Source organism: Besnoitia besnoiti, chromosome I, assembly GCF_002563875.1.
Source record: "Besnoitia besnoiti strain Bb-Ger1 chromosome I, whole genome shotgun sequence".
Lineage (NCBI taxonomy): Eukaryota > Apicomplexa > Conoidasida > Eucoccidiorida > Sarcocystidae > Besnoitia > Besnoitia besnoiti.
The window spans coordinates 7867039-7883364 of NC_042356.1; the positions used below are offsets into that span (position 1 = coordinate 7867039).

The window sequence follows — 16326 nt, forward strand, 5'->3', positions numbered from 1 at the left end:
CTACCTTGAGTCGCAGATGACCTCCACACTGCGAGGAAGCGAAATCGTGCTGTTTTGACCGACTCCCCCCGATAACCTGGCAGCCGTCAACCTGCTGTGCGCGGTTGAAGCTGTAGCGCATCGCTGTTCTCGCGCGTTTTTGTATGATATGAAACGTCTCCAAGCTATCCAGGAACCTCTGCTGTGGTTGGCACCGCAAGGGGGGAGGGAGGGGAGAAACCAGAATCTGCTATCCCGTGTTCACGGGGGCGTTCTCTTTTGATATTAAACTCGAACGAGCACATGTGCGAGTGGGGAAAACGGGGTATCAGCATCTAATAGGTAAATGGGGGAGAGGGGAGGAACCCCTGAATACACTGGGAAACATCAATGCAGAGAGAAAGGGAATCCCTCGTTTTCTCGGAGATTGGTAGTATAATGTAACCTGTATGCGGGAACGGGATGTGCTGATAGCTGGAACGCACCCGACTCCTTTAAGCTAGCCGAATTGCTCTGTAAACGGAGAGCACAGCGACACCCTTGCGGATCCGCCTGTTCGTAGATCTTCAGCTACGTCGAGACAAGGTCACTTAACGGGCAGGCTGAAGGTCCCTTCGAATCCGCATTGCCATTGCACTTGAGGCCAAATCTTGTGAAAAACAGAAACGAAAGTATCCTCAAGGCGAGAAGATACACTATCTGCGTTTGTCGCCCAAACCTTTCCTGGGCACATCAAGGAAGATAACAACGACAGTGGTATCGTCGACGACGTCGTCTTCGAGTTTCCATCGGCGATTGGCTTCTTCGATGAGTGTGTCACAAGCGCCGACTGGATCTCTGGAGTCTAGGAAACGCGAAACAACCTCGACGACTTCTTGGTTCGTGATAAATTCCCATAAGCCGTCGGAGGCTATCACAATGAACTCATCCTGGGGAGTGAGAGGCGTGATAGTGATTTCCGGCTCCCCGATGACTCCAACTGACGCGGCTAAAGAGTCGCCAAGGGATCTCGACATTGCGAGACCTGGTGCGTCGCAGTCTTTCCTCCACACCCTGAGCACAGAAATAGAGATACCAGAAATGTACAGGCAGCTCGGTGATTTTTCCACTGCATGGCTTCGAAGATTATGCAAACGCAATTGAGGGTTAGACGGGAAGTAAAGAATGTTGTACGTGTTCTGATTTCTGAGTACTGAAGATCATGGAGACTCAATGAAAAAAATCGGTGCACGCTGCAAGTCAACAGTCACACGCACGAAGTATGGCTCACGGTTTGTCGTGGTCCTGGAGGTGCTGGCAGCTCCGTTCCGTCCCTGGCCCTGTTTTTTCTTCCGACTCTCAGGAAAAACCTATGTTGTGGAATAGCGCTACCAATAATAATCAAGATCATACAGAATACCCAAATAGTGACCCATCCACTGACTACATTTCGAGTCATAAAATACTGCCGTATCACCATTCGTGTTCGCGTATCAGTTAGATCCATCTGCTACCCAAACTCAGTGAGCCTGAAGCTCTCCTTGGGAGTAGTTGTTATTTTTCAACGTGGTCTGCTGTGGCGACCAGAGCCAACACAGGTGAAGAGGAGAAATATTCTATGTCATCGCTGTGGTGTCTCCTCTGCGCACCTCGCAGGCCCCAGAGCTTCTCCATTCGGTCCTTTCAGTGCGCCCACGCGGCCATCTGCAGCTAGAATGCGTTTTTCTTCGTCTGGTCTGTCGGGCTTGTGGTCGTGCGAGAGGGAGAGAGATGTCCATCCGCCTTTGCCGTTGGCGCGACCCATGATAGCTCTGCTGTCTCCCACATTTGCCGTGTACAGCATCGTGCCTTGGATTACACACGACACGCAAGTCGTGCCGCTCATCGTGATGTCAATTCCTGGTTGGAAGAGCTCACAATTGGTCCTGAAGAACCCTTTCTGAAGCGCTTGCTTCAAGTCCTTGTTGAATTCGGGGCACTCCTGAACATTTTTGTGCAAAATGTGACGAACCGCGTCGGAGACGAGATGGCCATTCATCCCGTGACCATCCATGACAGAAAACCAAAACATATTAGACGAGTCACCGTATCTTTCGACCACGCAGAACGCATCTTGATTGATCTTGTCCACATCTGGGGCAGAGCACCCCGCTTTCGATTTCCCCGCGTAGACGGTCACCACGCTTCCGTCCTTTTCCACCAACTTGTTCTGGTTTTGTCTCTCTAAACCCGAATCTCCAACTTCACCGGACGGCAGGACTCCGCCTACTGTCAGCCGCTGCTGCCTGCCGAGCTCCATCGCTGCAACCGGCTGTTGGACTCCTGCATAGAAACGAACGCGTTACGAAGCGTTCTGCTTATCCGCTGGTGCCGGAAGTGGTGGCGGGGAGAGGGGGCGGGCACGAAGCAGTGGAGGCGGAAATCGCCGTCTGCTGGACGTCCTTGTGGTGATCAGCTTGCGGGCATGCGTAGGGTTGTAACGCGAAAGTTGCCATCCGACCAGAATAGTGTACAGATAAACGAATTCACACGCGGGCGTAAACGAACGCAGGTGCACGTAAGCTTGTGCGTCCGTGCTCACACAGATTCACAGGCCCCGAGTCCTCCCTCGCAGATAAACGAAAACCCATCGGCATCTGCACGCCCCCATACGATCTTACGAAGCTACACAAATATTTCAGCCCTTCGTCTGCACGGAGGCTCTTCTCTTTGGTCAAGCGCAGAACCGCGTAACTTCGACTATACCTTCCTGCTGTCGCAAGCCGTAAAACATGTTGCAGCTCAACCAACAGTGTGCGCCGGAGCAAAGAAATAAGGAGCAGCTTACTGGCGTTTTTCGCAGTACTGCCATGGGCTCCTCCAGGAAGCACGCCATGCTTATTTCTGCCTTTCAAGTTGCTCGAGGGCATCGTGGAACAATTTGAAAGTTCAGATTCTGCCTGCTCGATGCAATTCAACATAACGGGAGCTTCATGTGATATACGGCCGTCTCGCGAACGTCAGAGAGCGCACGCAGACGACTTGACTCCGCAATCGCATTGAAAGCCACAAACCTCGCGAAGCGTACTCTGGAGCTCCTTGATGAACACCGATTTTGCGGCCACGGAAAACCTGGGAACAAAGGACCAGCGATTCAATGTCCATGCCCATATGCGGTATCGTTGAAATCTATTCTTGTTGGGGTCACTACTTCGTGCTAACCGGAGATCAGGAGCTGCAGGCTTACAGTTTGCTCCACATTTCTTTTTACCCGCAGTGTTCTGCCCGTGGTGGACACTTCCCCTGCGGCCCGAGACGCACTGTGACTCTACGATGTTGCGGTAGTTTCACGCGGGGTATCCCCCCATAGTGGAGGCTTTTTCCCGAAGCGGTTTAGGGTTTGTGTAGGGACAAGCGCTGTCACGACGAGCACGCGAATTACAACAAAAACAACCAGGAGCGCAAACTCGATTGGTACGACGCAAGCCCAGTGGCGTCTGCAGATGCTCCGCGCATCAACGTTGTGTCAGTTAACGACTTCAGAGTATCGCTAACGCATTCAAGGCGCCAGCGCAAGAAGACTTTGGTCGCCTATAATTCGTACCTTCTAAGACCCCGTTCAGCGGCCGGCTTGCGCGAAAGAGCGGACTTGGCCGTTTTAGTACAATACGTTTGTCTTTAACTCATACCACTCTTCGAGCAGCAACAGTAACGTGAAGCCTCGGTGGTTGACCCTGACGGCGGATAAACTCCGATAGTTGGGTATCAGAAGTATGACAGGGAGATGATTTTGGTGCGAGCAGTTCGACGACGAGTGCACACGTGCGCTTAATTCGCCATGTATTGTGTTGGCAAATTGTGGCTGTGAGTATTGAAAGCAAGCGACCCCTCGTGTGTGGGTCAATGCTTGATAAAGTTTCGGTTGAGCGCACCTGAGCTAGGTTCCTCGTTTTACTGGAGTTGCAAATACTCGCTATCGTAACCAGGGCCCTTCCTTCTTGAAGAGAACGCTCCGGACGCAGCCTTGCAGGAGGTGATTCTTCGTAGAAATCGTTAGCATGTCGAGTGAGTTCCCCGCTGAGGAGACACAGACTCTTGGATTCCGTTCCAGGCCGGCTCGATTGTTACTTATTTCTCTATGGACAGCCGAATACGTTTACGACTGTACAGCCTGCCTTGTTTCCCCAAAGGCGCTGATGCAGAACAAGGCGGATGGTGTACGCCGATAATTTCCTTGTTGCATGCACAAGACGACTCTTTGTACAGAGTACAATCTAGTTCAATTCGCTCTGGATTAATATGAATACAATTCCGAGCACATGGAGAGAACAGCCTTGTGCCGTACTCTCTTAAGGAAACAGAATTTTTCAAATATCGACACAACAGAGGCTGGCAAAGGTGATCCGAAAAGGATAACTTAGGCTACCACACAACGGGCTCAGCCCCGCCCGAGAACGTGGAACGTCGATTGATGCCTCATGAGGGGCGGAGTTACCTGTAGTCTCATGTGGGGCACCGTCAGCCTAGACCGAGGCACTGTGAAGTCAAACGGGAAAAAGTAAGGATACTGAACAGGATTTCCGAGCCCCAGTAGATAATGAGTCACAATGGGCGATCGCATGCTCGTCGTCCCCCAGAAAAACGCATTTCCGCGAAATCGACTCTGGTGCAGAGGCGTTTCCTTGCTACAGCGCTTTCTTCAGTTGCTTGAAAAGAAGGAGCTAAGGGGAGACGCAGTATAGTGGAAGGGAGTGAAAACTAGCCTCGCCGGATGTGCTGCTAACATTGGAGAACGCACAACTCTCTCAGCTGAAAGACCGATTTTGTGAGCCGACTGGTCCTGCAGCTGGAAAAACATAGGGCAACGTGGAACCCAACATGAACGATTTTTTAGGATCAGCAGCGTAGCTCGAAAGAGACCCAGCGATCAGATGCACAGTGTACGCTGTCTAAGACAATGGAAATTGCATTTAAATGGAGAGTTGCTGCCACGATTCGTGCAGACATGCCCGGTTTCCCTACCGGCGAGCGTTCTGAGGCGGGTGCTGATGGGTTACAGTCCCCGGTCAGGTGTCTAACTTGTTTCCAGTATTCGTTGGCTTGGCGGTGATCTATGCATAGACCCTTGGTCGCCCCTCCTGCACGAATGCAAACCCTCGTCCCGCCTTCCGGAGGCTGGCGACGCGACACGGCTCTTGACGCCTCAAGTGTTGCAACAAAACTTGTCCTGTAAAGGTCATCCTCGCTGGGAGCAGCTCCTCGAGAGAAATGAGGACGATCCGCAACGTAATTCGAGAACCAGTAAACCCGCGGCAAAGTCCATTTCGTGCCTTGTTTGCTAAGTTGTAGGGAGCACCTGAATGCGCTTGAAGTATTGTATTCATATCAAATGAAGCTAATCCCCATATTGTGCGCAGACCTACGAACACCATAGCGGAGGCGACTTGGGATCGGAAACTGTCCAGACATTGTCAGACCACGCTGCACCCAATGAAAACGTGACAGAAAAGCACCGGAGTCCTGCCCCAAAACTGGGTTTCCCCGGCATCATCCAAGTCATCGCAGACTGCTTGGTGACGACGTAACCTGTACCTACTGAATCGCGTAGGGCATACGATGGCTACGCGCCCGTCGTCGATCAGGACCACCAGGACCGCTCACTGAAATCTGTAGATGTCTTTCTAATTCCTGTAGGCCCGCCCCAGGCGACATGCTTGGTACCATTGTTCTGTTAGGGCGGCACCTGTATGATAGTTGTTCTTCTGTTTCTACGCGAAGAAACGGCGCCTCGTCTCCAACTCTACTCGAGTTCACTCCAGTGTGCGCAGTGCCGATAACAGAGAGACATTTTGAGGCCGAGAGTTTTTGATTTACCCTTCTGGGATGCAGGAGAGCACAGAGAGGTGGTCTCGCGGCGACAAGGCAGACGGTCGGAACAAGCTGAAGCTGGCGTCGCAGCTTCCAGGGACAGCATGGCGCGAGAGTTGTGGCGTCAGCTATTTGGCTACTATTCGGGACTTCTTTTGGCGCACATCAGGTGCGAGAATGCACCCGTCGATCCACGAGCCAAGGTCACATTTATGTAATCGGGGGATCGCCAAACCACTCTGCCTCCACTTTCTTTGTACCCTCTTTACTTCCGTACACGCTCGTTGCGCAAAGATTCCGTAGTTGGCGTGTCCCCCCCTTTCACTGTAGAAAAAACTCGCGTGTGAAATGTGACCCGAAGCCATTCTTTAAACAACCACTATATAACTTTACTCCTGTTGGAACAGGGGGCATTCTCCGCCTCGTGGTGACTGTTAATTACCTTCGACCTGCCGCTGAGTCACCCGTTTTTGAGTCCACTGCGGCGCCTCTGAACTGCAACATTCATCAGCAACAAGACGCTTTGCACTTGAAACCTCTCATCTGCGGATTTTCCGAGCGATTGCACTTCGTTACGAGAAAACTTTCAAGCAACAAGCGTCACTTGTGGGCGGCACATTTATAGGGCCCACGTGAGTTGGCCAGAATACTGCATTCTACTTTACTAGGGTGGACAAGCAGAATAATAGCCCCAATTTCTTTTTCAATCAATCCGCGTTGCACATTGGTGAGTGTGGAGCAGCATGGCTGCAGCGCGACCCTCAACTGCGTGCGTTCGTCGGCCGGACCAAGCCGGCGCATGTCGGTTCTTTTAGAGTATGACAGAAGTTGATTTGATAAAGTTCGCCCTCTTGGGGCTCGGCTATCTGCAGCACTAGACCACGTAACTATTTTTCTCCACATTGGACGGCCAATACTTTGCATCGGCGTCGCGTCACGGTGGAGCATGCTCCCTAGTTTGGCGGTAGGTCAACGACTATCCCCTTGTTCCCATTGGAGCCCGTGCTGTGGATGCCGCGGAGGCGGCATGCGGCTTCGGCGGCGGATATCTCCCTGGACTGCCTTTGAGCTAGTGCAGTGCGTCCCGCCTGGGTGAAAAGGGAGCGCAGCCTACACCGCCAATGGTCGCACCCTCGCAGGTGATGTGAGGAAATGAAACTATAAACCCAGTGCAAGTTCTCGTCTCTCGCGTGTTTCGAGGTTGTCAGATACTAGCGGCGTGGTATATTCCATTGGGAAACGACGGCTTCCCTGCATGTACCAAGCAGCGTTCAGCTTTCAGTCCAGGTCCGAGCCGCGGCCCGTCGCCCGCTCGCGCGTTGTGCTGGCCGCCCACGGCCGAAAGGAGGTTGTGGACTTCCGTAATTTGCTTATTCCCAAAGAGGAAGACTCTTTGTGGAGCGTTTCACTTATTCCCATAGAGGAAGGTTGCTTTCTGCGGCGTTTTTTTCTGATTGACCGACTACCTCGGGTACCTGCGATTTCTGTTACAGTTTTTCGGGGCTTTTGGCGCTAGTCACGTGTGTGCAGTCCGTCATGGCAACACCACGCGCAGAAGAGGGGGCGGCGGTGACGGCCCCTTTGATTGAAGAGGACAACAAAGCCAGCGGGGACTCTCTGGATCCAGGTTCGGGTGCCATTGGGTCTGAACCGGCACCGGAGAAGGAAGGAAGCCAACCGAACACCGACCCTGCTGTGGGGCAAGCCTCTGAAGAGCAGAACTCTGCGGAGGCAGCCCCTGAGGAAGGGGAGCAAAAGGAGGCGGATGAAGCCACCAAGGAGGCGGAGGAAGCCACCAAGGAGGCGGAGGACACACCACCGGCGAAAGAGGAAAGTAAAAATGCCGAGATGGATGAAGTCACTAAGAAACTTGTCGTCGATCGCGTGGCAGCCGAGGAGCGCGTCAAACATGCGAAGGCAGAAGTAGATAGCAAGATCAAGAAAGCGGCCATCATGGCCATCGGCGTCATGCTTCTGTTTGTTGCCCTTGGCATGGCCCTGATGTTCTGCTTCTCACCGCTCTACGGCTTCCTCGCTTTCTGTTTTATTGTGGGCGGGCTGGTCACTGGCGTCATCGGCCTGATTTTCGTGTGCTGCAGAACCCGAGCTGGTACACTGTTCTATCTTTTCCTGGTTCTCCTCCTTCTCGTCCTGCTTGTTGCCGTCTGGGCTTTCTATGCCTTTATGTTCTACAAGGCAACCCTTGTGGCTATCGCGGCCGGAAAAGATGAAGTCAACTCTTGGGTGGAGGACCAAACGAACAGTGTGATCCCTGAGGGGCTCGGGGGGAGCTTCCCGAGTCTGAAACCTGGGGAGCTAGGTAGCCTTGTCGGTGGTCTGACTGGTGATTTGCTCCCACCCGAAGGCGACAAACTTGATGACGACATCTTCGACTTAGGCGTCGCTGCCGAGAAGTTGGAGGCGTGCAAAGAAGGGATAGAGGACGATGGGACGAAGTACCTTGACAGCGTAACGTCTGTTTTCCTTGCACTGTCCTCATACGGGCAGATGTGCAGCTACTCGCACCGCAACATCCTGCAATTCAAGAAGTGGCAATATGGGTGCCGCGACGTCTGTGAATTTCGGATGCTGAACGTTGGCCACAAACTGACAATGGATAACGCCGAAGACCGGGCAGTCATTAAGGCGTGGAATGACAAGTTGGCAACCTTACCCATCAATCAGAAGTTTGCTTGCGCTGTGGATGCGCTTAGCACTTCTTGTGCGGTGGAAAACTCGTCATACGAGTACATTTTGCTGGGCGTGATTGGCCTGTTCTTGCTGGCGGGGTGCTGCGGATGTGTGTGCTGCATCCCTTCCTCCATGAAGGCTACAACAGCGTATTCGAAGGCGCTCAAGAAATACAACGCCGCCCTTCGAGAAAGCGCAGAGGCGGCCAAGCGCGAAGCAGAAGCCATGCCCTAGAGAAGGTGTGGTGGGTCCAGTTGCTCCAAAGAAGAAAACTGAGCCCGCTGGCTTTTCTCCATGACCAACATCATACATGTGTATCGATACCTTCGGTGTCTTCTGAAATCGCTCTTATGAGAGCCATGCGCGCATCGAATGTTTGCTTTGTTCAGGTTAAAGCGCATGTTGGTCTGCATGGCAGTATTTGCGGCAGTTTTACGAAAGTGCCCGGTTTTGTCCGTACTCGCCCTAATTTTGTAGAGGTGAATTGCTTATGACGTCATGGTATTGACATCGATTACCAACGGAACTCAGAAAGGACCCCGTGATGCGTGCAGCACTTGTCGATTAACGAGTGACGCCCGTGATACACAATTTTTATGGAGCCCTGGTCCCGGCGTCAGGAGAAATAACCTGCCGTCGCGGCTACGACAGATATTATATAATGGCCTGACCAGGAGATTTGTTCCCGCATCCGATGGTACCTTTTCTGTTCCCCATCGTGAGAAAAGTCCTCTCGGTCAGGCTTTCGTGTCCGCCTTAGAAGTAGCGGTGGTTCCCTTGAGTGGAGCGGCGGGGGGTATGGGTGGACACTCACAGCGTTTGCTAAAGGTTACATGGCGAGCTTCGTGCTGAGGCGAGCAAGCTTCAGGAGCTTGTTGCAACACTTTCCCAGAATCGGTTAGCCTTCTCTCTGCAGTTCACTCTCAACGTGGACGAAATCAATAGACGAAAGCAATCGGACTGCGAAACTCATGAGCACCAGTTTAAATGAAGCATCAGCATATTTAGAGTAGATCGATGGACGCGAAGGTGCGTGCAACGATCCTGTCTCTTCCACAATAGATCAGGGAGCTTTCTCACGAGAAGAGACACAGAGTAGTCCTTGCTACAGGAGATCATGTACCTTGTGATGTCATCGCCGTGGCGTGGTGCAAAAAAACCCCCAAGACTGATGTCAGTCTTGGGAAGCTAATAGATGCAAAAGAAGAAGCACAGTCTTCATGTTATAAATGCCTGCTTTGAATGCAAGACGCGCTCTCTTTGTGTCGGAAATGAAGAAACCAGGAAGCTGACAAAGTCCCCTTAGCCCTCGTACTAATAGTCAGCTATGCCTCAAACGAATACTTTACGTACACCCGTGTGCATCTCGTTCTAAAGTAAAGTCGGGAAAAGTTGTATGGCAATGAGTTGCCCCTGACGTAGGTCCATATCTCTTCCAGTTCTTTCATGGGGGCCGAAGCCCGCATGCTTAGACTAAGCAGATAAATCTGCGGAGTTCAGCGGCAAGCGTGATTAGCTCGCCAGCACCGAATTCTTGCTGCATAAGTTTGCCTGCCTTGGGACAGGAAAGGTACGCATGTCCCCACGGAAGTACTGTGCGAAGTTCTCTAAGCGGTCCGCTGCATATCGCGCAAGCGTGTGAAGACGATATGACACAGCTCTTTATAAGGACGACTAACATTTCCGTGGTGCCCCATCCGCAGCTGCCTTGGTTACATTTCGACCGTAGTGCGCAGGTTGCCAGTGTGCGGTTACCACCGCGCTCTGAGTTTGAGCCCTGCCCAGCGGCTAACCATCCCTCCTGATGTTTGCCTGCCCTGGCACGCCAGAAACATGTATCAGTACTGATGCTGTAAAGAGCGTGTCCACGGGTACGTCATTCGTGAGTCGGTGGTGGAGTTGTCGTGCATCCATGAGCGAGCACAGAACAGCTAGCTTGTCCGAGTTCCACTCGCCAGCACGGGTGTAATGCCATGCGAGAGGTTCACCTACACCACAATGACGTAAATCCCATTTGCGGCCATGTTTTTTCGCCCCCCTGGTTGCACCCTCTGGGCTGCACTACGATTTTGTGCATTCATGTTTAAGAGACTCCAGAGGAGCTCAATGTACTTCCAACCCCTGTAGAACAGTTTTAAGTGTTCTAGCGTCGTGCCAGCGCTGCGCGCACGGTGCCAATTGAGCGTCCAAGCAGTAAATGTGAAAAAAACAGCGTTAGGGACGTGTCGTTCGTGTTGAAAGACAGAATATCTCTGCTTTGACGTACTTCAGACTCGTGCCGGTCTCGACGGCTCACTTTCGCCCTCCTCGACCCGCCTGATACGCTGCGGCTGCACCAACACGAAGATGGCTAGCAAGAGATCAGGTGGAAGATGACGCGTCTGTGTTCTCCCAGCACAGTCACCCTTTTCACAACGTTTTGCTGGATTGTCGTCTTGAAGTTTTGTTCGATGTAACAATGCCTCCGAGTTATCCCGATCCCGTCGCACCCTCCCCAAAAGAGGGTGCAAACGTCACACCAGTGGCTGTCAGCCCACCGCCTACGCTAGAAGAGAAAGTTATAGTGATTCCCCCGGGAGCGCACCGCGCCTTCCCCCCAATCCGAGCGGATCAAACGTTAACCGGTCTTGACGGACCGACAATTGTCATGGCTCCCAAGGAAGCTCGCCCGCAACAGCCAACACCAGGGACGGAGAGACCAGTAGACCTGCATCCACCCGCCGACGCAGCGTGCCCAGATTCACGTGCCACAGAGGAAAACATCTCAATGTCAGAACATGAGCTGAGGCTCTTGAGGGAACACCTCGAGAAACGTGCAGCTGCCACAAATTGCTTAATTTTTCTTATGAGTCTGTGGCTGGTCCTTACTGGTGTCCTCCTGATCTTCGCATTCTCACCCGTGAACGGTGATCTGGCTATCGTGTGCATGCTTCTGAGTGTCACTGTTGGAATTATCGGCATTCTAGCCGTTTCGGCTAGAAATCTGACTGGGATGCGGCTTTACCTAGCTCTGGGAACGGTACTTTTGGTGCTGACGGTGGCACTCTGGGGGTATTATATCTACATTCTAGTTCGCGCGGCCTGGGCAACCGTAGATGTGACAGCCGACCGGACGTCGGAGTGGATCTGGGACGAGGCAGAACATTTTCCCCCTATTCGCTTGGGACAATCGAATGTGACCTCATTACAGGAACTGGCTAGGCAGGGGGGCGTGCCGCTAAATGAGACGCTTGACGATATTGTCGGGCCATGCACGAAGGGATACAGAGACTACGGCAAAGATTACTTCCGGGGGACCATGTCCGTGCTAATAGGCTTGTCAACTCGCGGCCAGCTGTGCAACTACTCACATTATGATATCCTCGATTTCAAGAGGTGGCCTGTCAGCTGCTGGCGGACGTGTGGTTTCGACCGTCTGGCAGTTGATCACGCGCTCGATATGTCCCGTCAGGAAGACCAACGGGTGATATCGGAGTTCAAGTCACATCTAGACGGTTTGCTTCCCGTAGAAGCTTCCGCGTGTATATTATACTCTGCGCGGACGGCCTGTGTTGTCGAAAACACCTCATATCACTATGTTATTCTTGGAATCGTTGGCCTCCTAATCCTGTGGACATGTTGTGCGTGCTTGTGCTGCATCCCCGCCTCCCTAGGCGTTGCGAACAAATATTTGTCTGATTTGCGGAACTATGAGAAAGAGAAGGCAGATCTCGATCAACGGAAGCAGGTAGGGGGCAACCAGAACCAACCTACTGTTGTGTGAGATTTATGCGAACAACAGTGCCGTATTTGACTGGTTTCTTTGGTAGAGCGCGAGGAATGGCGGAACTTCGCTCTTCATCAGACCACACCATTATCCTTCTCTACCGATGGCATGCTAATTCTGGTGTTCGTTCCGGGCGGGGGGCCGCGCGCTAATGCAAAGAACGCATGAGACCTGAGCGAAGTCGTACCAGGAGGGCGCGAGTTTGAAACAACGTTCCACGCCGACATATTCAGGTCCTGACACTTATCTGCTCTCCCTGCAGATATTTCGATTGGCTTTAACGGTGTCCGTGGTAATTAATATTTCTACATGGGACCGCTGGTGGTGTGGTGCGAGTACTGATATAGTATTCCCAGCTTCCGCAAAACGTGCAAACGTCTGGAGATGCTGACTGACAAAATTTGTAACGCACAACTGCGTTCTTGCGAGCAAATGACCAGATGACACGTTTCGTTTTTCTTCGACTGAAAACTATGTGGGAGGCATCGGGGACGTAGGGGTCAAGAGCCTCCCCGGAAATGGGCTTACCGGCTGTGGTTGATAATATGTAGGCATGATATGGAACGCCCGACCGGGCGGCTTTGAGAACGACACAACCAGCTGTGGAGCGTCACTCTCAGATAGGCTCTTAACTGTTTCATTCGCTCCCGGACTTCTTCCTCCCGGATGCCATGTTAGCATATGCATGAAAGGAGTGGTTGTATCTCAGTCATCGACACTAAACCGAAGAGGCGACGTAGGACTCTAGAAGCTTTCGCACAGTCACAAGATAACTTAACCCTGGGAGGGGTAACAGTGTTGCCTTGCTGCGGAACTGTCCCGGAACAACGAAGTAAGACAGGTGGCCTGCCGACTGCAATGGGCAGAACACGAACATTGGATATTCCTGCACTTCCATCTTTAAGCTGGGCAGTTCGAAAGGTTTCTAGAAAGGGACCCGGACATTAAAACACGACATTGCCGGTGACGATGTGAGCACCCATTCGGAAACACATATTTATTTTAGCAAGAACCATCTAGTTGCCGGCCGGACTTGAGCTTTTTCTCGTCCAGATCAAGCTTCAGTTGCCCTTATCGAAGCCAGCTACTCCCCTTCAACGCGGCGACGACCCGCTTGAACCCGTAATACCGGAAAAATACCGGTGGCCCTGCCTATCAGATGCCGCATGGTCGCCGGGCCATAGTAGGTCTAGCGATGGTGTTACCTCGACTTCGATAGCTGTGTAGCAGCCGGAATAACTTTTCCTTCCCTCCTGTCTCATGAGCTGATGACGGAAACCGCACAGCGTGGTATTATGACAATGCGTCTGCAGCAGCAATGGACGGACAGGCTGCACGGGCATGCTCACGTGCTGGCACCAATGGGCTGGCTGCTTCCCCATTCGTTGCAATCCTTCCCCACACAGACGCAAGAGTAAACTCTGTAAGCTGTGATGAATCAGCGTGCTATACCACCTGCATCAAGAAGCTCTTGTGCCCCATGCTTTCAGCGGACATGAAGACGCCTGTGGTGTTCTTCGCAGAGGATTCGGCTCGTCTCGTACAAGGCCCCGTCGGTTACCATGCCTTCCTTATCCGTCGGGTACTTATAATACTGCGTCGCCGTTCTAATGCAGGGCGTCGCACTGGAGCCGTGTTCAAACTCCGTAACATCTCACCTACGGGGTATCAGCTCTAGCTTCTGTGCTACTTGCCAGAGACAGACCCCCTCAGCGTAAAACGTGTAGGCACCTTCCCAGCAATGGCGGCACAACTGGCCTCCCCCCGGAAATGCCCCGATTGTTTAACTGTAGCCACCCTCCGTGCTGGTTGACGGGTACGGCTACTTTCCGGTTGCGCCACAGCTGCGTCGAATGTGACGCCTTGGGACGCATTACTCTAGCAACGGATTTGAAATTACGAGCGATCGGCGGGAGTTTGACGGAGGCAGACCACGGGAAAGATACGTACATCGGACTCTTTGAAACGGAACCTCAGCTTCTCAGCGGCTTTCCGCAGGCAGTGATTGCTACCATAAGCTTTGTGTTACAATTGCCGTTGTCTGTTCTCTGAACTTTCACAACCAAATCGCATCGACTTTACACTATCCACTCCGACTGCCACTCGGGTCTAATCCGTTCGAGAATTTTCGCCGCCTTTCGCCTGCGTACAACCACTATTCCGCTGAGAACGACCAAACCCCCAGCGGCCATCCCTATGCAAGTCAGTATAGCGTGAAAGAATTCCACGTGGAAGACCGTGGGAAACACGCTGTTGACCACGAGCAATGGAAGCGCCGCGAGGAAAGATGCTAAACCGATGAGCTTTCCCATATGCGCCTCTTGGAAACTCTGCAGAACATAACAGTATATCTGGCTGATACAAAACGAGCTGGCCACTTTCATCATAATGGATGCAAAATACTGGCACACTCCGACTGCAGGGAACCCGGGAATCACGGTAAAAGCTAGAGCGAACAGTTCAAGCACGGCCACGAAACCCATTGCTACGGTTATTCCTCGTCTGTCGGCAAGCAGTCCAATGAACGGAAGTGGAAGGGCAGCGAGCAGGGCGACATATTCGCCTGCTCTGTAAGCCTGTGGGATGATGTGCATCTCTGCCGCCCTAAAGCACTGTGCGCTGCTCAGCACCAGCATCCCGAAGACACAGAGGAACGCAAATACGAGTGATGACACCTCTGCCAAAAAGGCTCTCCAGTCGCGCAGAGAAAGAAACGCGCCATCTGTTGTACCCCGCTGTATGGATTGAACAATATCTTGTTTCAAAATAGCGGCATCCAAGGAATCTGTTACTTTCATGGGTGCCGAAGACCGCGTATGAAAAATACCGTGCCATTGTGGGATGATCTTGCGTGGAAGCCTCTTAGAAGCGTCTGCACCAGGCCTGCCCGTGCCGGGTCCTCCACTGTAGTGGCAAGAAGATGGTGGATGCACACCCGCTGATGAGCTGGCATTCTTCCTTAATTGAGCAATGGCTCGCGCACGCTGCCACTTTTGGAGAGGGAAGAACAGCGCAGCAATGAATACACATCCTCCCACGCACAGCGCGACATATGTATACGCAGTTGTACGAGTATCTTCTCGATGACGGCCCTCCAAATAAACAGACCTCAGTACCAGCGTTGCTGCAGCAGACAGGAAACGAGCCAAAGTCAGGAGTCCAATTACTGAATTTCTCGCAGTAGGGAAGAGATTTGCAATGGTGAGGCTAGGGAGGAAGGCCATGGATAAGCTACACCCAACAATGATGGACGGCCACTTCGAAGTTTGCAAGTGCCTCGAGGCCCCAACGGCTAATGATACCACAAGAAGGGATGCGGAGCCTATCATGGCGGTAGCCTTTGGACCCAGGTGGTCCAGCAAGAGCCCGGAAAGCCACGACCAGCAGATTTCAGACACAATAGCATTAGTGCACCACCCCTGGACCGCAACCTCCTCAGCTTCGCATTTCGGCTCCCGCGCGGGTTTTGATAAGTCCACCTCCGTCGGGCTGCACTTGCCCCGGAAATACCCTTCCACGTAATATATATCTGTAAGTGGCATACAATTGAGGTGAATCGGTCCGGTACATGCCGCGTAGAGGCAGAAGCTACAAAGGAGAAATGAACGCGACAAACGAAACGGCGTATCCTGAGAATGACACAATGCTTCCCACCCCATGTTAGACTCGGCCGCTCTCGCCTCCCCAGAATAGACTACCGGATTACCTTGCTCTTGCTGTTCTGCCATATTGAGGACCTTTCAGACTGATGCTCTATAACGGAAAACTGAACAGAGGCATTCCGTCTCAGTGCATCCCCAGGCTGTCATCGACTCAATGTCGTGCAGAGTTGACCACATAAGACCTGTTTCTATGCAATAGCGCATGACAAGAAGCGGGAAACCTGGTATACACCATGGAATGAGGATGCATGCGAGACGTGGACTTATATGCACCACGCCGTGGTCCAAAGCCCGCAAATCAGCATTTCATACTCGCAAATTCGCGATTCCCGCCAGACCACGAGGACGACTGGAATGTGAAATGCCATGTTGAATGCCGGCTCGTATACCCTGCCAGACCGC

General features: G+C 52.5%; 4 protein-coding genes across 4 annotated transcripts; 2 read left to right on the forward strand and 2 right to left on the reverse strand.

Moving 5' to 3' along the window:
- Positions 1–674: 674 nt before the first annotated feature.
- On the reverse strand, positions 675–2011 carry BESB_011000 (protein phosphatase 2c containing protein; the record flags this gene model as incomplete). Its single annotated transcript, XM_029359854.1, has 2 exons — positions 675–1032; positions 1608–2011. The coding sequence occupies 2 exons, from the start codon at positions 2009–2011 to the stop codon at positions 675–677; spliced, it is 762 nt and encodes a 253-aa protein (XP_029222767.1).
- A 5330-nt stretch (positions 2012–7341) lies between these two features.
- Positions 7342–8730, forward strand: BESB_011010 (uncharacterized protein; the record flags this gene model as incomplete). Its single annotated transcript, XM_029359855.1, has 1 exon — positions 7342–8730. One exon carries the CDS (start codon positions 7342–7344, stop codon positions 8728–8730), a length of 1389 nt encoding a protein of 462 aa, XP_029222768.1.
- A 2224-nt stretch (positions 8731–10954) lies between these two features.
- On the forward strand, positions 10955–12259 carry BESB_011020 (uncharacterized protein; the record flags this gene model as incomplete). The annotated part of the gene is made up of 1 exon (XM_029359856.1): positions 10955–12259. One exon carries the CDS (start codon positions 10955–10957, stop codon positions 12257–12259), a length of 1305 nt encoding a protein of 434 aa, XP_029222769.1.
- Positions 12260–14340: 2081 nt separating this feature from the next.
- On the reverse strand, positions 14341–15990 carry BESB_011030 (uncharacterized protein; the record flags this gene model as incomplete). Its single annotated transcript, XM_029359857.1, has 1 exon — positions 14341–15990. The coding sequence occupies one exon, from the start codon at positions 15988–15990 to the stop codon at positions 14341–14343; it is 1650 nt and encodes a 549-aa protein (XP_029222770.1).
- Positions 15991–16326: the final 336 nt, after the last annotated feature.